The following is a 21,705-nucleotide window of genomic DNA, read 5'->3' on the forward strand; positions in this document are numbered from 1 at the left end:
GCTTATCAGCTTAAGGAAATTTTGGGCTGAGACGATAGGGTTTTCTAGATATACAATCATGTCATGTGCAAACAGGGACAATTTGACTTCCTCTTTTCTTAATTGAATATCCTTTATTTCCTTCTCCTGCCTGATTGCCCTGGCCAGAATTTCCAACACTATGTTGAATAGGAGTGGTGAGAGAGGGCATCCCTGTCTTGTGCCAGTTTTCAAAGGGAATGCTTCCAGTTTTTGCCCATTCAGTATGATATTGGCTGTGGGTTTGTCATAGATAGCTCTTACGATTTTGAGATACGTCCCATCAATACCTAATTTATTGAGAGTTTTTAGTATGAAGGGTTGTTGAATTTTGTCAAAGGTCTTTTCTGCATCTGTTGAGATAATCATGTGGTTTTTGTCTTTGGTTCTGTTTATATGCTGGATTACGTTTATTGATTTTCGTATGTTGAACCAGCCTTGCATCCCAGGGATGAAGCCCACTTGATCATGGTGGATAAGCTTTTTGATGTGTTGCTGGATTCAGTTTGGCAGTATTTTATTGAGGATTTTTGCATCAATGTTCATCAAGGATATTGGTGTAAAATTCTCTTTTTTGGTTGTGTCTCTGCCAGGCTTTGTTATCAGAATGATGCTGGCCTCATAAAATGAGTTAGGGAGGATTCCCTCTTTTTCTATTGATTGGTATAGTTTCAGAAGGAATGGTACCAGTTCCTCCTTGTACCTCTGGTAGAATTCAGCTGTGAATCCATGTGGTCCTGGACTTTTTTTGGTTGGTAAGCTACTAATTATTGCCTCAATTTCAGAGCCTGTTATTGGTCTATTCAGAGATTCAACTTCTTCCTGGTTTAGTCTTGGGAGAGTGTATGTGTCGAGGAATTTATCCATTTCTTCTAGATTTTCTAGTTTATTTGCATAGAGGTGTTTATAGTGTTCTCTGATGGTAGTTTGTATTTCTGTGGGATCAGTGGTGATATCCCCTTTATCATTTTTTATTGCGTCTGTTTGATTCTTCTCTCTTTTCTTCTTTATTAATCTTGCTAGCAGTCTATCAATTTTGATGATCTTTTCAAAAAACCAGCTCCTGGATTAATTGATTTTTTGAAGGGTTTTTTGTGTCTCTATCTCCTTCAGTTCTGCTCTGATCTTAGTTATTTCTTGCCTTCTGCTAGCTTTTGAATGTGTTTGCTCTTGCTTCTCTAGTTCTTTTAATTGTGGTGTTAGGGTGTCAATTTTAGATCTTTCCTGCTTTCTCTTGTGGGCATTTAGTGCTATAAATTTCCCTCTACACACTGCTTTGAATGCATCCCAGAGATTCTGGTATGTTGTGTCTTGGTTCTCGTTGGTTTCAAAGAACATCTTTTTTTCTACCTTCATTTCGTTATGTACCCAGTAGTCATTCAGGAGCAGGTTGTGCAGTTTCCATGTAGTTGAGCGGTTTTGAGTGAGTTTCTTAATCTTGAGTTCTAGTTTGATTGCACTGTGGTCTGAGAGAGTTTGTTATAATTTCTGTTCTTTTACGTTTGCTGAGGAGTGCTTTACTTCCAACTATGTGGTCAATTTTGGAATAGTTGTGGTGTGGTGCTGAAAAGAATGTGTATTCTGTTGATTTGGGGTGGAGAGTTCTGTAGATATGTATTAGGTCTGCTTGGTGCAGAGCTGAGTTCAATTCCTGGATATCCTTGTTAACTTTCTGTCTCGTTGATCTGTTTAATATTGACAGTGGGGTGTTAAAGTCTCCCATTATTATTGTGTGGGAGCCTAAGTCTCTTTGTAGGTCTCTAAGGACTTGCTTTATGAATCTGGGTGCTCCTATATTGGGTGCATATATATTTAGGATAGTTAGCTCTTCTTGTTGAATTGATCCCTTTACCATTATGTAATGGCCTTCTTTGACTTTTGATCTTTGTTGGTTTGAAGTCTGTTTTATCTGAGACTAGGATTGCAACCCCTGCCTTTTTTTTGTTTTCCATTTGCTTGGTAGATCTTCCTCCATCCGTTTATTTTGAGTCTATGTGTGTCCTTGCACATGAGATGGGTTTCCTGAATACAGCACACTGATGGGTCTTGAGTCTTTATCCAGTTTGCCAGTCTGTGCCTTTTAATTGGAGCATTTAGCCCATTTACATTTAAGGTTAGTATTGTTATGTGTGAATTTGATCCTGTCATTATGATGTTAGCTGGTTATTTTGCTCATTAGTTGATGCAGTTTCTTCCTAGCCTCGATGGTCTTTACAATTTGGCATGTTTTTGCAGTGGCTGGTACCGGTTGTTGCTTTCCATGTTTAGAGCTTCCTTCAGGAGCTCTTTTAGGGCAGGCCTGGTGGTGACAAAACCTCTCAGCATTTGCTTATCTGTAAAGTATTTTATTCTTCACTTCTGAAGCTTAGTTTGGCTGGATATGAAATTCTGGGTTGAAAATGCTTTTCTTTAAGAATGTTGAATATTGGCCCCCACTCTCTTCTGGCTTGTAGAGTTTCTGCCGAGAGATCAGCTGTTAGTCTGATGGGCTTCCCTTTGTGGGTAACCCGACCTTTCTCTCTGGCTGCCCTTAACATTTTTTCCTTCATTTCAACTTTGGTGAATCTGACAATTCTGTGTCTTGGAGTTGCTCTTCTCAAGGAGTATCTTTGTGGTGTTCTGTGTATTTCCTGAATTTGAATGTTGGCCTGCCTTGCTAGATTGGGGAAGTTCTCCTGTATAATATCCTGCAGAGTGTTTTCCAACTTGGTTCCATTCTCCCCGTCACTTTCAGGTACACCAATGAGACGCAGATTTGGTCTTTTCACATAGTCCCATATTTCTTGGAGACTTCGTTCGTTTCTTTTTATTGTTTTTTCTCTAAACTTCTCTTCACGCTTCATTTCATTGATTTCGTCTTCCATCGCTGATACCCTTTCTTCCAGTTGATTGCATCGGTTACTGAGGCTTGTGCATTTGTCACGTAGTTCTCATGCCGTGGTTTTCAGCTCCATCAGGTCCTTTAAGGACTTCTGTGCATTGATTAGTTATCCATTTGTCTAATTTTTTTTCAAAGTTTTTAACTTCTTTGCCATTGGTTCGAACTTCCTCCTTTAGCTCGGAGTAGTTTGATCTTCTGAAGTCTTCCTCTCTCAACTCGTCAAAGTCATTTTCCATCCAGCTTTGTTCCGTTGCTGGTGAGGAGCTGCGTTCCTCTGGAGGAGGAGAGGCGCTCTGAGTTGTAGAGTTTCCGGTTTTTCTGCTCTGTTTTTTCCCCATCTTTGTAGTTTTATCTACCTTTGGTCTTTGATGATGGTGATGTACAGATGGGTTTTTGGTGTGGATGTCCTTTCTGTTTGTTAGTTTTCCTTCTAACAGTCACGAGCCTCAGCTGCAGGTCTGTTGGAGTTTACTGGAGGTCAACTCCAGACCCTTTTTGCCTGGGTATCAGCAGCAGTGGCTGCAGAACAGCGGTTGTTGGTGAACTGCAAATGCTGCTGCCTGATCGTTCCTCTGGAAGTTTTGTCTTAGAGGAGTACTCGGCCATGTGAGGTGTCATTCCGCCCCTAGTGGGGTGTGCCTCCCAGTTAGGCTACTCGGGGGTCAGGGACCCACTTGAGAAGGCAGTCTGCCTGTTCTCAGATCTCAAGCCGCGTTCTGGGAGAACCACTACTCTCTTCAAAGCTGTCAGACAGGGACATTTAAGTCTGAGGTTATTGCTGTCTTTTGTCTGTGCCCTGCCCCCAGAGGTGGAGCCTACAGAGGCACGCAGGCCTCCTTGAGCTGTGGTGGGCTCCACCCAGTTCGAGCTTCCCAGCCGCTTTATTTACCTACTCATGCCTGGGCAATGGCGGGCGCCCCTCCCCCAGCCTCGCTGCCGCCTTTCAGTTTGATCTCAGACTGCTGTGCTAGCAATGAGCGAGGCTCTGTGGGCGTAGGACCCTCCGAGCCAGGTGCAGGATATAATCTCCTGGTGTGCCGTTTGTTAAGCCTGTTGGAAAAGCGCAGTATTAGGGCGGGAGTGACCCAATTTTCCAGGTGCCGTCTGTCACCCCTTCCTTTGACTAGGAAAGGGAATTCCCTGACCCCTTGCGCTTCCCGGGTGAGGCAATGCCTCGCCCTGCTTCGGCTCACGCATGGTGCGCTGCACCCACTGTCCAGCACTCCCCAGTGAGATGAACCCGTTACCTCAGTTGGAAATGCAGAAATCACCTGTCTTCTGCGTCGCTTATGCTGGGAGCTGTAGACTGGACCTGTTCCTATTCAGCCATCTTGGCTCCACCCAGTTTCTCGATTAAGGCATTTTTAAAAAGTGAAGATAGTCTCTGTATGTTTAGCTTGTAAAAATTTGTTTTAAATACCTATTAAGGATGATGATCTTGAATAATTTTGTCATATATACTTATCTGTCAGAAACAATACCAATAAAATGTCAATAGAGACATTCGTATTCATACACACAGTTACATGCATATACACATAAAACTAACAAAAGTAGAAATTTCAATAGAAATTTGGTATTTTCATGATTTCATTATTAATCATCTCTTCTTTAGAAAATATAGTTCAGAAGATTATTTCATAATTTAGGTAATAACTGGTTCAAAAGATGAAATGTTAATATACTGCTAGTAATTATCTGTCAGTGAGATTTGGGGACTTTTTGATACATTTCTAAAATGTTTTCATTTTGAAAGATAAAATGGTAATGATAAATGCAGGAGTAATCACAGAAGGTGGGATTATTCAACAAACAGTGCTTTTTGAAAAACTTACAATTTTGATAAATAGGATTAAGATTAATAGATTAAGGTAGAAGTTATATATCAAGAAGGAGTTCTGAAAGCAGACAAAGAGTTCAACCTGGTTGAATTAAAGATTTATTTTCAGAACATTTGATAATAAAGTATGAATATTAGAAAGTCATAATATATAGAGTTAAGTTTATTTAGTATTTATAAAGTGCCAGAAACTACTATCACTGTACAGTTACCTTGCTATACAAATATTTCTCAATTTTCACATGAGTCCTGTGTGATATTTTTATTATCTCATTTTACCATAAGGAAATTTAGGCACAGAAGAGTTAAGTAATTTTCCCAGGATGATATGTGTTACGTAGTGTAGAGGAACAACTTTAAAAGCCTATCAGAAGAATTTCAAGTTGATACAATAAACAAAAGAGAGCCACTATTATTTCCTGAGCATATAGAGTATTTTAGGATATCTTAGGCAAAAGTGTTCAGGATGAATTGATAAGAAGTAGCTTAGGAAACAGTTTCAATAATAAAACAGCCAGATGAGAGATACTTGAGCTGGGGTTTTGGCTCTCGTAGTGATGAGTCTGAAAAACACTTGGGTTAAAATTATTTAGTTTTAGGGATGGAATGAGATTGAAGAGGTAGCCAGGGTTTCTGATTTGAGATATTTGTTCATCAACCTTATTTAATTAATTAATTTTATTTGATAGAGACAGGATCTCGCTATGTTGCCCAGGCTGGTCTCAAACTCCTGGCCTCAAGCAATCCTCTTGCTTCAGCCTCTCAAATAAGCAATCCTCTCGCTTCAGCCTCTCAAAGTGCTGTGATTTCAGATGTGAGCCACCATGCCCTGCCAAATCAATGTTTTTTTTAAAGTTCTGGTAGTTAAGGAAATGAAGTCTTTAAAGCATTGTGGTATAGTATGAAAGTTTGGCAAAAAATAGCTTAGTTGGTTTTGAATATATTGAATTTGATGTGATGACAATGTGTGCAGGTAACATGGAACACAATACAATACTAGGTTTAGTGATGCAAATTTGAAATACAAACCATGTGAATGAGTGAATTTTCCTAGGCAGTAATATGTAGGATAAGAAAAAAGTGTGTTTTTAAGAGACTGAAAAGATACATTGTTTTAAGTAATGTTAAATTGCTAAGATTGCTAGACGTGCTTATTATTCCAAATAGCAGCCCATTCCAATTCAGTGATATGTACACCCTTAAGATTTCTTCAGCATCTTTCATCTTTCCCCTTCTTACCCACCATTAACTGCTAGAAATTTATTATTTTAAGGCAGGATGGTTTGAATAACCAAACACTTGTACCTAGATTTTACCTTTGTTCTTCCTTTAACCTAGGTAAGTGGTTTTCAAACTTTACTATATGGGGTCTATAAATAAAACTGTACATTCCGAGTGATTTCAGAGATTTTCAGATTAATTTTGACTGTGTGTGTGTGTGTGTGTGTGTGTGTGTTTTGCTTTGTATGTGAACCAGCGTCCATTTATTTGTTATCCCATTTTCCAGTAAGGAAATTCAGGCGCAGAATAATTAAGTAATTTTCTCAGGATGATATATATGTTATGTGAAGGAGGGGGAACTGTGTGTGTGTGTGTGTGTGTGTGTGTGTGTGTGTGTGTGTGTGTGTGTGTGTGTGTGTGTGGTGTGTGTGTGTGTGTGTGTTGTGTGTGTGTGTGTGTGTGTGTGTGTGTGTGTGTTGCTTTGTATGTGAACCAGCGTCCATTTATTTGTTATCCCATTTTCCAGTAAGGAAATTCAGGCGCAGAATAATTAAGTAATTTTCTCAGGATGATATATATGTTATGTGAAGGAGGGGGAACAACTTTAAAAGCTGGTCCGAAGAATTTCAAGTTGACACAATAAATAAGGTGAAGCCACTGTTACTTCCTGAGCAGATATAGTACTTTAGGTTATATAATGTTAGATGTGGTTCTTTTGAGTTGTCTGAGAGTTTAATGTGATTCTACCACCAGCCTCCTAAAAATAATTTTATTCAGTAAAAATAATCCTTAATATTGAAGCATAATATGAGTAATTTGCCAGTGAAAATTAACTCTTTATTTCTGCATGTCTCTCATGGGGATGCTTTCTTTTCATATGTTCAAAACATTCTAAAATCATGTAATTCTGAAAATTGTCCCTGTTTTATTTATAAAACTACTTTGTGCTGCATTCATGCTCTTATTCATTAGATGGTGTAATCAGAATGTATGGGCATTAGAAGCAGATTGAAAGTGCTACATAAATACATTACTAATTAACTACTTTAATAGCAGCAGGATTTAGACTCCAAACTTCAAAGCATTGATTGAAAGTGGTAGAAGATGATGGAGGATCTCTATTCACTCCCCTACACTCACCATCTTAATTCTAATGGCAAAGTATACATTTAAAAATTTTTCCCTGGGGGCTTCCACAGTGCGTGCCCTACCTCATGAGGTCAGTTCCCAAATTAAAATTTGCTACTTTACTCAGCTGAGAGTTAGTAATAATAGATAATCTATTGAAGCTTAAGTAGTTTTTAAACCTTTTAATAGTCACCCCTCTTACCTCCCACTGCCAAAAAAAAAAAAAAAAATTGTACCTGGAATTCAAAGATACAGAGTAGATGTCACCTTGAAAATTTCAAGATTTATTTAATTAATAAGCAAAATTTGCAAAGGAATAAGAACTTTTTATTTCAAAGGTGAATGGTTACTATCAGCATTTACTAACATTCCTTATGAGAGCTCAGATATTAAGCATTCCAAACCATAATATGATTAACACAACATGGTAAGTGTTACGTTCACTTGTTATTATACAACTATCAGTATCTAATGAACAACATTGCCCAGGACATTATGCCTAGCATTTAATTGAGCACTGCACAATGTGTTGTGACAGGAAGCAGTTTTATGTGGATGTCTGCACAAACCTGAATTTAAAACCAGACCTGTTTTGAGCTTCAGCTTTATTCATCAGTAAAATATTTACAGTAAGCTCATGTGTTTGGAGATGACAGAGAAAGCTTTGCTACAAGATCTGTGTAAAGGGTTAATCAGGCCACTTGAGTCAATAACACATTAAAGCTCTCTGCACGGCAAATTTGTGTGTCTGTTATTTATGTATGTATGAATGATTTCTTTTTTTTTTTTTATTCTAGTCAAATGTTTATGAAACCTCCAAATTGCCTCTGCTAAATCCTTATCCTTGGTGAAATGGTTTGGGAAAATGCAGGTCTGGGCTATAAGTTTAGCTTTTTCTTTAGTCATTAGTTGAGATTTCACAGAATAACTGGAAGTGTACATGGTAATTTTATAGATCTTTTTCTTTCTGGAATCCTGTATTTCTTGGCATTAGATGTCAACTTCAGATTTTGAGAAGGAATATATTTGCTAAGAGTAATACAGAAATGCTTGTTATGATATTTCTGTATTAGTAACAAGCCATGCTCAAAATGTGGTTTCACCCAGTTTGACCATTAAGCCCTCAGCACTCAGGGACATGACTAAAGGCACTCACATGAAAGAACAGCAGTTCATAACACTGGGAATAAACAAGTGGAACAGCGGGAATCAGGCAGTGTGTTTATTGAGGTACATCTTCAGGCAGTACTGGGATTAGCAATTAAGTATTCATATGAACTCAGTTTGTGAGAGGATTCCATCAATGGCTCTTCAAATTTAAGCAGCAAAGGCCACCACTAACTCCTAAAATACAGTCATCTTTAATACCAGTTTATTTGAATGGGGAAAATTTGCCACACATTTTCTCGTTTTCTTCTTGTAATTTTAGAGCAGCAGGAGCATTTTAAAAGTTATACTCACCAGCGTGGGCAAGATGGTGAGACCCTGTCTACATGAAAAATAAAAAAACTAGCCAGGCACGGTGGTGCACACCTGTGGTCCCAGCTACTCAGGAGCCTGAGGCAGGAGGATGACTTGAGCCCAGGAATTTAAGGCCAGCCTGGGTAACATAGCAAGACCCTTGTCTCTTTAAAAACTAAAATTAAAAAGGGTATATCATAAATTCGTGTATGTTAAAATTATTCTCTAATGCAAGATATTTTTCTAAACATCTAAACATTTAGAAATTGAAATGTGGTCGGGCACAGTGGCTCACACCTGTAATCCCAGCAGTTTAGGGGGCTGAGGCAAAAGGATTGCTTGAAGGAAGGAGTTTGAGACCACCCTGGACAAGTGTAGTGAGACCTCGTCTCTACAAAAATAATAATAATAATAATAACTAGCCAGGTGTGGTGATGAGGACCTGTAGTCCTGTCTACTCAGGAGGCAAGATCATTTGAGCCCAGGAGTTTGAAGCTGCAGTGAGCCAGGAGCTTGTTATTGTACTCCAGACTGGGAGTCTACCTCTTAAAAAAATAAAAAAATTTGAAGTATTTTTTGCAAATATATTTTGTGTTATGTATATTTAAACACTCAGTTTATTTAATATGTTAGAATTTGCATAAAATGAAGTAGATTCTCTAAAAATTCATTTGACTTAGAATTACTGGGTGTTGGTAAAATTTATCTTTATATAGAGAAATTAATTTCTGTTTTGTATATGACTTTAGATACACATACATCTGCATATGGCGTCAATTCCTATTTTCTGACATATATATCTAAGATGTGTTAGGAGTAAAGGAAATAGCATTCTAAAAGCAGTTATATGTCTGTACTTTCTTCCTTTGCTTAAACATGTGAATGGTTGTATTTACATGTAATTTGTGTATATGTATATGTTGTCATGTAAATACATGGTAAATGGTTCCAATTTCTTTCACCTATGAAAATTAGTGTTGCATGATACTTCTCTGGTTTTGGGTTTACTTGTAAATAAGTCTACGTATATAACATGTCTCGTGGATTTTGCATGCTACACTAATCTCTGTTAAATTATCCCCTCTTTATTCAGAGCATGCTGTCAAGGTCCTTTAATTCCAATTTCACTACTGTAAGCAGTTTTCACTATGGCAGCTCTAGGGATCTGCATGGCAGCCAGGGCAGTCTTGCCTTGAGTGTTGCAGACAGAAGAGGTTCTGGTGGGCACATTTTTCGAGTGAGTACCTACACTAGACCAATACTTTTAGCTTGTAGAAGAGAAAACCCCAAATTTTAAGTGTTATAATGTTTCCAGGAAAAAAAATTGTTTACTCTGGGTTAGAAACCGTGATTTCCTCTGAGTTCTTCCATGGCTTAGTTCTAAATCTTTCTTCAAAGCTGATAAATTCATTATCTCCTGAGTTTCTTTGGTCATAAACTAATGATGTAGTCAGCCCTTGTTTACGCAAAAAGCAGTGAACAATAGGAATAACTGAGAGATTTTTAAAAACTATTCTTCGTAGTATGTTTTCTCTTAATATTAAACTTTTCTATTCCTAACTAAGGATTTTAAGGCTATGCTATATGTAATCCATAGACCTGTTACAGGGAGGAATAATTTTAACTCCAGTGACTGAGAATTGAGTGAGAGAAAGCACTACCCTGAACTAACGTTAATCATAATTCACTGAGCATGATTAACTATGAGACTGGAGAAATTATGTCAGTGAAAAGACAAAGCACAAATCCTTTCTTACTCACATTTTACTAAACATTTCCTTAGTAGTGAAGAAGAAAGGTTTATGATTTTAACGAAAATTAAGTGTGGGGGATAAAAAGGCAGAGAAAGAACAACTCTGGCATGGCCCTGTTTTAAGATTTTTTTCCCTTAACAAGGTAGTAGCATGGTCTCTAAAATATTTCCTTCTGCCCCTCTCCTTCAATCCCGAAAAGACTGTTTTCTCTCTAATAACCCTGTTTTATCCCCTCCCCATAGTTTCCTTGTGAAGTATTTGCTTATCTCTGGGTCCTTTACTTCTACCTGAGCTATGGTATCCCCCATTTTAATATATCCCTGGCTTTCCTCTGGTGTTATAGAGTAGGAGCAATCTCCTGGATTCTCTTGGCTCTGGCTGTACCTGACCTAGACGTATGCTGTCCTCTGTCACCTGCCACAATGTGATTCCTATGCTGTTAAGAGTGGCAGCTGTTATGTTGAAACCTCCCAATTTTATTTATTTATTTATTCATTTATTTATTTATTTATTTTGAGGCGGAGTTTTGTTCTTGTTGCCCAGGCTGGAGTGCAATGACGTGATCTCAGCTCACTGCAACTTCTGCCTCCTGAGTTCAAGTGATTCTCCTGCCTCATCCTCCCAGGTAGCTGGGATTACAGGTGCCCGCCACCACACCCAGCTAATTTTTGCATTTTTAGTAGAGACGGGTTTTCACTATGTTGGCCGGAGGTCTTGAACTCCTGACCTCAGATGATCTGCCCACCTCAGCCTCGAAAAGTGCTGGGATTACAGGCATGAGCCCTGCGCCCAGCTAGGAACCTCCCAATTTAAAAGATGAGAGAGAAGGGTGATAACTATCAGTCTCTCATTCCAAGAGTCCCTGGGGGTAAAGATCAGTGGCTTTTATTAACTCAGGGGTAATCTTTGCCATTTATAGTCACCTGGGGCAATTGTATTTTCCAGATTCTTTTATAGTAACATTTTGTGCTTGTTTTTTTTTAATTTGGAGCCTTTGAATACATTGAATTTTACTTTTACATTCATGGTGTGCTTGTTCTTTTGAAAAGTAGATAAACATAGTTATACATTCACACTTGAGTTAAAATTTCAAGCTGAGAGCTAAATTCATTATTATGTATTCTAAAAGCACATCTCAAAAAGGGAGAAGGAAAATAAAGTATTCATTGCATAAATACACAAAATTAGATCACATCTAAAAATTCTAAGCCATGGTTTGAACTAACTGCACATGATAGATGTGTTGCAGATATAATTTCTAAGATTAAATTCGAAATCCTTAACTCTATATGTATGCTGTAGTATGTCATAACAAAGTAGATTTTAGATTAATTTTTCAATATGATGATGTAGTTTGCACTTCTGTGTTGCTAGCCGTAAACTGTTTTGAATGTAACAATAGTGCTGTTTATCACAATCTGTTTTCTAAAATATATATAGGGATGTGTTTAGAACTAAAATTGAAGTGAAAAATGTATGTGTCTTGCTTCCTGGCATATTTGTAATAAGAAATATTCAGGGGCTCTGTGCAATGGCTCACACCTGTAATCCCAGCACTTTGGGAGGCCGAGGCAGGAGGATCACTTGAGCCCAGGAATTTGACACCAGCCAGGGCAATGTAGGGAGACCCTGTCTCTTCCCCCTCCCCACCCCACCAAAAATTAGAAAATTAGCCAGGCATGGTGACACCACAACTGTTATCCCAGCTACTCAGAAGACTGAGGTGGGAGGATTGCTTGAGTCCAGGAAGTCGAGGCTGCAGTGAGCCATGATCACACCACTGCACTACAGCCTGGGTGGCAAAGTGAGACTCTGTCTCCAAAAAGAAAGAAAGAAAGAAAAATATTCAGGGGTAATAAGATTGAGTCTATTTTTCCACTAAAGCTATCAGCTTGGTAAACTATAATACAGGGATATTATTTGGCCCATAAAGATATTAACCAGTTAATTGGTTTTAATAGCATTTCTCCATATCAGTACTTCTGAAACTATTGAACTCATATCACTGTGGCAGAATTAAGCTAAAGCAAATTTTATATTCATTTCACACCCCAATCTTATCCCAATAAAATAAGTTTTATAAGACTGTAAGTGTATTGGTTCTGCTTATCATTAAAATTTAGGGGAAAAAAAATCCCATGGGGTACTGTTCTATTAGAAGAACAGCAGTTAATTTTTTTTTTTTTTTTTTTACCAAAAATCTTTTTATAGTGCTCAACATGAGTGTGATTTGGTTGGTCTTAAAATTTGAGACTCTAAACTTTGATTAATAACTATATTTGTTGTTCAAAGGTGTTAAAAGCTAGGTATTACTGTAAGTAAAACTAAAAGGAAAAAATAACATGCAGAATTCATCTTCTACATGTGTGTATTGTACATAAGTAGATTAACAATATATTTTCATATAAGCTTTTCATACATACAAAAACATCTTGCTATGTACCTTTGGAAGAAGTGAAAGATACTAATTGATGGCAGTATTGATGGCAATGTTTGATTTGGGTCTTCATCTTTGCGCTATTTGGCAATATTTTTTCCTAATCTTCTCTCAAGTGTCATCCTCTTGGTTTCACATCTTAAAGAACATTATTTGTTTACTTTTTATTTCCTGCTCATTTGAAGCATCCCCAGACATCCAGTTCAGGAGATCCTTGTCAAGATGGTATATTCATTTCAGGACAGCAGAACTACTCATCAGCCACACTTAGTCACAAAGATGTTCCTCCAGACAGCTTGATGAAAGTGGGTGCTCGGGAAAACAAAATGTAGTATCTGTGAGCTTTCTATATTTTGCAGCTTTTGGACTAGATATTATATGTGCTTTAGATGAAAATACTTTTTTGAGGGCTTTCCCCCCTTTATTGGTAAGGATTTTAAAAATATCAGAAATACAAAATAGAATTTGACCCTGTCTACTATTTCTCAGTTCATTCCATGATTTTTCTATCCTGGAGAATTATTTTATTTTTGCATTTAGATTTCTGTTATATAGTACCACCTATTTATTTTTTCATTTGAATCAAGGCCTTTTTGGTATTCCTGATAGTAAAACTATTTGGAGAATTGAAAATGAACTTGTGTTAAATTCTTCATTCTAGGATCTTTTACTGTTACTCAAGTCAAATGTAATTACTTCAAATGATAATTAGAAATCATCTTGAAAGACTTTTGTATATGGTAGAATAGATGATGGTTGTGTTTTTAGTACTTTTGTTGCAATTATCTATGTATGGCCAGTGCCAGACGGATAATTTTTTACTATCCTCCCTCAACTGTTTTTTCTTATTTTCTTAACTGATTCCATGCCTCTAGTATGACCAGATATAATTATGAAGCATAGTTATTTATTACATAAAACTTCTATGTTGCTCTTCAGAGTAGCTACCTGGTCATCTAATATGTAAGTTCATAAGTCATCTGATACTTAAGTTCATCTAATATATAAGTTCTTAAGTTTCTATTATTTTACCCTCTTTTCTTTTAATTGAGCTTTGTCATCCAGTTTTTTCTCATTACATACATTTTGTGGTTTAGGGTTACTGAGTTTGTTTTAATACTTTCTAATTTCCTGAGCCATCTGCTAATTGTAGCTTAATATATTCCATGTGTATGTTTAACACTAATGTAGGCAAGACCAAATATCTGGTGTCAGGGAGTCTTAAGGTCAGTAGTAATTATCACCTGGATTTTACCCAGGAGAAAGATACTGAATTTGCATGTAGGAATAAATGGTATAAACGTAGAGAAAATCATGGGCTATCTGCAGAATTGTATGTAAGTAATAAAGCAACAGCAGAACCAGTTAATTACTCATGGGCAAATCAGTTGCATTAAATCTACAGTGATCAAGTAATAAACAGGTTTTTTCTCCAGAAATGTAGGGCTAATATAGCACTTCATTTTCCTTCTGTCCAACCAATATAAGATTTGTCAGTAACATCCTTGTGTCCTATCACAGAATACCCATGTGTGTTCCCAGACTTCAGAATTTAACTAAGTTCTCAAGTATAACACAGTTTAACAGTGAAATAGAATAGCTTTTTTAAAAAGTACAAATCTTTACCAAAGCTAAACTACTTTATATCTTTCAGCAAGGTTCACCAAGAAAAGCATGCAGTTCTGAAACTGTTGCCATGTCTCTCTGCAAACTTTTCTACTTTGGGATAATTTAGGGAATTGGACCTAAACTGTTTCCCTCAGAGTTTTCCCATAATTTCCTTGTCGATGAGATTTGCTGTCTGTTAATAACCAACAAGCAAATTATAAGTTAATAGCTGAACCATATTTTTCTACACAAAAATCTTTTTATATGCAAATATTTGTAATATGACTGTAACCTCTTTTTTGTTGTTGTTTAGAGATGGAATCTCTCTAGCTCTGTCACCCAGGCTGGGGTGCAGTGGCATGCTCATAGCTCACTGCAGCCTCAAACTACTGGGTTCAAACAATCCTTCTACTTGAGCCTCCCAAGGAGCTGGGACTACAGGTGTGCACCACCATGCCCAGCTAATTTTTTTTTTTTTCTTTTTTTTTTTAGAGATGGGGTGTTGCTGTTTTGCCCAGGCTGATCTTGAACTCCTGGCCTGAAGCAATCCTCTTGTATAGGCCTCCCAAAGTGCTGGGATTATAGGCATGAGCTACTGCACCCAGCCTCTTATTTTTAAGATAGATTCCTCATGCTAACAGAATAAGCTATTAGCCACATTTCTACAAAGGTGATTTTAAGTCAGGTTTATTCTCTAAAAATGAGAGGCATTAAAACAAAGATAGTTCTCTAACAACAACAAACTAATAATTTAAATTTTTTTGCTTTTTGCTTTATGAATAGGGTAGAATGTCAACATTTAATTTTTATGGCTAATAGTCTATGGAATTAATAATAATAAGAGATTATAAACATTGCTAACATACACACGAGGAATACATCAGTTTTCTACATAGCTGAATTGACTTGTTAATTCTGGAAAAGAAGGAATAAAAGCAGAAAAATATATTTAAATTTGGAAAGAATTTTACCACAAAATTAATTTTTTTATGAAGAAAAACATCAGCAAATGTACCTTTTGTGTATGTGTGTTTGATTTAGTATGGGAAAAGATACGCATCTCATAGACTGGCTTAAATTTTAAAATTTTGGTGTACTATGTGCCATTTTAACATTTGGTTATTATAAGATAGATACATCTAAGAAACTACAAATATAGCTCACAAAAAAACAAGTAATTTAAAATGTAGATATGATGTACTTCCATTTGAAAGCTTAAAAAAGTGAGTGTAACAACAAGCACTCAGGAAACTTTAGAATTAAGACATTAATAGCTTATTTCTTTTAAGGTTTAAAATTATAGAAAAATAGTAAGTGGCATGGTATTGTTTGACTTAATTAGAATGTGAAAACTCTAGTGCTTTTGTAATGCTCCAAGAAGAAATCCAAATATTTGAAATAAGACATTATTATTGGTCATTTTAAGATACTTCATGTTTTTCTTAGATGCCTTTGAGTAATGGACAGATGGGCCAGCCTCTCAGGCCTCAGGCAAATTATAGTCAAATACATCACCCCCCTCAGGCATCTGTGGCAAGGCATCCCTCTAGAGAACAACTAATTGATTACTTGATGCTGAAAGTGGCCCACCAGCCTCCATATATACAGCCCCATTGTTCTCCTAGACAAGGCCATGAACTGGCAAAACAAGAGGTAAGAATAATCAAGACTATTTGAAATATGGGACTAAGCTTTTTATGTATTTTTATAGATTACTTAACTATTAGTAAATCCATATAGAATGTTAACATAGTTATTACCATTTAAAGTTTTATTTTTATGTTACGTTTATAAGGCGTTAAACTTGGTAATTTTTATTTGACTTGGTGATCATGTAACATAGGATTTAGTATTTTGGGCATGGTTTATTTATTCTGATACAGTTTCTTTACCAAAACTGGTTGATACTACAGTAGTCAGACATTCCTTAAGAATATAAATAGGAGACCATTAAGCTGAAATTGTTCTGTGACACTTAAAATCTTAATTCCTTAGATTTTGAAATTTGACTACAGACTTCAGACTACTTTGAGTATTTAATCTTAAAAAGTACTTAAAAAGTCAGCGAGCTACACATTCTTACATCTTGATAGTTATTAATAAAATGATAATAATCTTAGAAAGGTAGAGATCAAATGCTTTATTCATTTTGGTTGTGTCTCTGGTGAAAGGGAGTGTTTTATAACACAGTTTTAATTCTTGCATCTTTTTTTTTAGCTTGGTTATAAAAACTCTCAATTGGTCATGTTTTAAAATCCCAACTCCTTTGAAGCCTTTAAACAGATTTAATAAATGAAGAGTTAGTGTCATAAAACCACCAGTGGATCTTTTATTAGATATCTTATGAAACAAGCCACTAAACAGAGATACTGTGTAATTTAGATGTCCCACAAGTGGAAACTGATAATAATATACATGTTTTGTGTTTATGTACTATGTCATGTAAAATCTGTGATGTCTAAAATGTAAAACAGGGTCAATATTAATTGATTCCTTATCCTCATAAGACAAGCAATAAAATTAGGAGCTATGCTTTATATAATCCCAGCTCTGCCTTTAATTCACTAACTCATTAACATAATTATTCTATGTTGTATTTAACTTCATCTGACCAAATGTTTATTTTTGATGAATTCTTATGTTTATGTTTGCTTGGACTTAACCAATCAGTATTTAAATATGGATGTTGTTGCATTATAACTTTTTCTGAAATAGTAAGTTTCCTTTATTTTCATATTAACTCAGATTCGAGTGAGGGTTGAAAAGGATCCAGAACTTGGATTTAGCATATCAGGTGGTGTCGGGGGTAGAGGAAACCCATTCAGACCTGATGATGATGTAAGTTTTCTTTGTATATTCTTGAAACACCTATAAAGTTTTATTTACCGATTGAATACTTAAATGTAAGTGAAAATCTAATAGATGTTTATGTAAATCTAGGTAGACATCACCTTGATTCCCCACTCTATCGCTTACCTTTTTGTTTTGTAATTTGATCAGTTCAAGTTAAAACAATTTAACCAAAAACTATGAATGTTTATGATATAATCAAGTGATTTTTAACTTTCTTATTGCTTTTTCACACATCTATAAAAGTAATTTTATTACTCTCAAGATAAATCACTAAAGTCAGAATTACTAAAGGTAAAAATAACTAGTTTGTTACAGTATTACTCAGAGAAGTCAGGGAGAAAACTTGTGCCATGATTCAAATATTTGCATGGTGTGGAGGAAAAATTGCTCCTTGGTACTCTGTTATTTATACATACTGTTTTTAGTTAAATAATTTTTTTTGTTATTAAAGGGTATATTTGTAACAAGGGTACAACCTGAAGGACCAGCATCAAAATTACTGCAGCCAGGTGATAAAATTATTCAGGTAATTAAAATAAATCTTTTTTTTTTTTTTTCATTTTATAACACTCTAATGTTTTCATAGTTTAAAATGTTTTCACTTTAACTTTGCAAATCGTGGGTGGGAGGCGGAGGCAGGAGAATGGCATGAACCCGGGAGGCGGCGCTTGCAGTGAGCCGAGATCGCGCCACTGCACTCCAGCCTGGGCGACAGAGCGAGACTCTGTCTCAAAAAAAAAAAAAAAGTTTGATACATCACAGGATTTTGTTTAAGCTCAGGAATGTTAATTTTTACTAATTTGAGGGGGATTAGAGTACCATTTCTTGGATGTGGGCTATTGTCCTTTCAGAAATGGAGAAGAAAAATTTTAAATCTGAGAAACTCATTTTTTCGTGTCCCCTCCTTTTCTTTGTTCATTCAGCTACTCATTTTACCTAAACACTTGCAGTCTTAGAAGGAAGACAAGCCTAGGACACAAGTATAGCTCTCATTTTCTACCCCTACTGTCACCGTTCTTACTTGAGAACTAAAGAACTAAAAAATAACCCTCAAACCAAAAAAAAAAAAAAGAGAGAGAGAGACATTAATGTCTAATAGCTGAAAGTACAGATTCTGAAAGCCAGACTGCCTGAGTTTAAATTCTGGTCCCAACACTTTCTAAAAATAAAATTAATTAAAAAAAATTTTTTTTGAATAATTTTAAGCTTAGAGAAAAGCCACAAAAATACTACAACAAACACCAGTATTACATCAATTGGTCACCAGTCATTCATAATTTGCTACATTATCTTTATCATTTATTCTCCTCTTTCTTCTCCTTTTCTCCCTCCCTCCCTCTACACACACACACACATACACACACACACAGTCACACTCACTCATACACTCATACAGTTATACACATTTATTTTTCTGAACCATTTGGGTTTCAATTTGTGACTGAGCAAGTTACTTTACCTCTCCATGCCTGGGCTTTCTCTTCTCTAAAATAAGATAGAGCATTATGAGAATCAAAGGATCTAATTCATATTACACACTTAGAATTGCGTGTTTGGTACACAGTAGAACCTCAGTAAATATTAACCTTAATTGTAAGAAGTATGGTGGTCTTGATGTGATGGCTCCAAGACAATGGGAAGAGTAGCCCTTGCCCCCTGCTACACTACAGTTTGGTCACCTCAGATGCACATTAGCATTATACAACACCATGTCTGACATTATTTCTTAAGTAAGTGATTTCTGACATTGGGCTGCTACATAAGAATTGGCTGAAAAGTTGGACAAAATACACATTTTTAGACCCCATCTTCGGAGACTTTATTCCTTGGTTTGGGTAGGGCCTATGAATCTGTATGTTATTTTAAGTTGCCAAAGTGATTCTTATTTTCTTCCAAGTTTGTGAACTACTTGGCAGAAATGCAAATAAATAACTATAAAATGTTTTTCCTAAAAGCATTTTTCCTCTTTCTTCTAGGCTAATGGCTACAGTTTTATAAACATTGAACATGGACAAGCAGTGTCCTTGCTAAAAACTTTCCACAATACAGTTGAACTCATCATTGTACGAGAAGTTTCCTCATAAGCACTGTGGACAAAAAAAAAGCGGGGAAGACAGCAAGATTTATTGGAAGATACTTGCAGGGGAAATTAATATTTTGACTATTTTTATATATAAAGAAGAACTCAAAAAATTATGTTCAAATTTGTACATTAATGAAGTAATGGAACTTGTGGTTAGAGGGAAAGAACCACTGTACAGAATATAAAGGAGAGTGTTGAATTCATACCATATAAAACTTGTTAGGTTTTTAAACATAGCAATCAAGGCTACAAAAACAAACCTGTGTTGTTTTTGTATAGATTGTAGGTTTATTTTTGGATTTCATATACATGACTGAACTGTGTGCAAGGCAATAGTTAGCCTTGATTTTAGCCCAGAGACAGATGGCAGAGCTATCTCTCTCATAGCTTTTATGCCCTTATTTTTATTCAACTGGTATTAATGTTTTTCTCCTGAAACTACTTTTTTTGATGTGGGCAAGAGATTTGAAGTGTTGGCTTTTGCTATGTGCATATTGAATTGAAGAGTGAGTAGGTGAAGGTGGTGCTGGTGGGTTCACTTTCCAAGGCCAGATTAAAAGAGTTATTTTCTATAAAAATCTGGAAGCAAAGAATGGGGATGGGGGGAGCTATGTGGTAGTATGTTTTTATTAAGAGAATAATGCAATAAAATAGGTAATGTCTTTTTTACAAAGCAAAAAAGACAATAATTGCATTTATGAGCTCGGCAGGATCTGTTCTTGTCATAGCCATTGACTATACATTTGCTACTGGTGATTCAATTTTTAATTTTTTAGTCACAGGAAATTTTTAACTCTACTGTAGATGCATGTCCATGCATTTTCTGTGTTATGGAAATCCCCTGATTTTTTTTTTTTTTTTTTTTTGCAAATGGTGGTACTTGCAATCTGTTTTATAATTAGCGCTCCATTTAAATCTAATTTATAATTTTTATTTTAAGCAGCAAATGAAACAAAAATGGCCAGTTTTAAGATTGTGTTGCCTGTAACATAAAATGTTAAGAAGGTTTGGGAAAGCCTCTTGATTTTTGTTTGGCCTTGCATTGCCTTGGTAAAGTGAAAGGAAACAGTACGCATGGAGCTAGGAAACCAAAGCAAGTTTGTGAAACTGGCACAGTGATAGAGAATTGCTGTGGAGAGTTGTAGAGCAAAGGGATGGGTCCTTGAGGCCTGCCAGTGTGTAAAGGTGTTCAAATAAAGGGCTGTTTCTACAGGTAACATTAAATGTGAACTCAACACTTCAGAGTCTTTAAAGGGTTTCTGTGTGTATCAGTGTAATAGTGTTTTACCACCAACTGCCTTTCTTTGTTCCTAGTTACTGTAACAAATTTGATGATAGAGGTTTATTAATTTTGTTTATCCAGACCATTAATTTTATTTGTTTTTGTTCTATGTAATCAAATAAAATTTGAGTAACATGTAATGGTAAGGATTAATGCATGGTTATTTGGACCAGAAAAAAGTGCCATAGAAGACCAATAACTGTTTAGTTGAGGCTAGTCTGGAACCTTTCATTAGAGCAATATTTGGTTATTGCACTTCATTTTTATTTACTAAGAAATGCAATTTGGGAATTTTTAATCTGTTATGCTTTGTTTATCAACCTTGATTTTAATTAAGACTTTTATAAGACTAGCTTAAAACACCAACCCACATTATTTTTGCAAAAGTGAGTTGGACTCACTTTCCATTCTTGCTAGTCAAAGTAGGCAGCACTTTTAAAAATATGTGAACTCAAATATTGCACTTCTTTCAAGATGTTATCAATTGGTTATTGTACTGTATAGTTTTAATAATTTTGATTGAAACCCTTTAACAACTCTTTGTAAATTTTAACTCACTTTAGTTGATTTTCAGTACTATTTACATAGGAATTGATTTTTATGGATATAGTAGAAGAAATGTGCTGTATTTTGATAAAATTCACTTATTGTATGTGTGTTGTAATCTAAAAAAAAGAATGACAAACAGCTTCTTTAAGACAAGTCTCAGTGTTCCCTTTATTCTTAGTTTGTTTTTAAATATTAATTTTGGCATTCTAAAATAGATAACATTTCTTTTATTGATTTCAGATTTTCACAGGCACATTCTACTTTTAATTAGAAATATATTTAATAAGTATAATTGTGAAGTTTTCAACTACTTTACCTTGAACCACATACATAGATTATAATTTTGGAAAAGGAATTAAGCCTCACAGAACAGTGGATCTTCAGCAAACCTTAACTTCATTGTCTGCACATTACATTGAAGTATTATAAATGCAACAGATGTTATATGCACTGGTATTTTATCCTACTCTAGTTAATTAAAATTTTATAGTATTCTTGCAACACATAAAGTTGCGTAAGAAACTTTACCAAGAGGAGTATTATAGCCAAGCTTTCTTTGAAAGTATTGGAAAACTAAAATTAAATGACAA

At 35.7% G+C, this 21,705-nt stretch overlaps 1 protein-coding gene across 9 annotated transcripts in view; it reads left to right on the plus strand.

Moving 5' to 3' along the window:
• Positions 1-21,268, plus strand: part of ERBIN (erbb2 interacting protein) — a 150,990-nt gene extending 129,722 nt beyond the window's left edge. For 5 of the 9 annotated variants that reach the window (XM_054487537.2, XM_063664859.1, XM_063664858.1 and 2 more), the window contains 5 exons: positions 9,643-9,786; positions 15,795-16,001; positions 17,094-17,186; positions 17,653-17,727; positions 19,178-21,268. In XM_054487537.2, the coding sequence (XP_054343512.1) occupies positions 9,643-9,786; positions 15,795-16,001; positions 17,094-17,186; positions 17,653-17,727; positions 19,178-19,285 (627 nt within the window). In that variant the 3' untranslated portion in view covers positions 19,286-21,268. Of the gene's footprint in view, positions 1-9,642; positions 9,787-12,925; positions 15,272-15,794; positions 16,002-17,093; positions 17,187-17,652; positions 17,728-19,177 lie in introns of those variants that run through there. The other 4 variants (XM_054487538.2, XM_054487539.2, XM_054487540.2 and 1 more) reach the window with 3 other exon arrangements.
• The last annotated feature ends 437 nt before the right edge of the window (positions 21,269-21,705 follow it).

Source organism: Pongo pygmaeus, chromosome 4 (genome assembly GCF_028885625.2).
Source record: "Pongo pygmaeus isolate AG05252 chromosome 4, NHGRI_mPonPyg2-v2.0_pri, whole genome shotgun sequence".
NCBI lineage: Eukaryota > Metazoa > Chordata > Mammalia > Primates > Hominidae > Pongo > Pongo pygmaeus.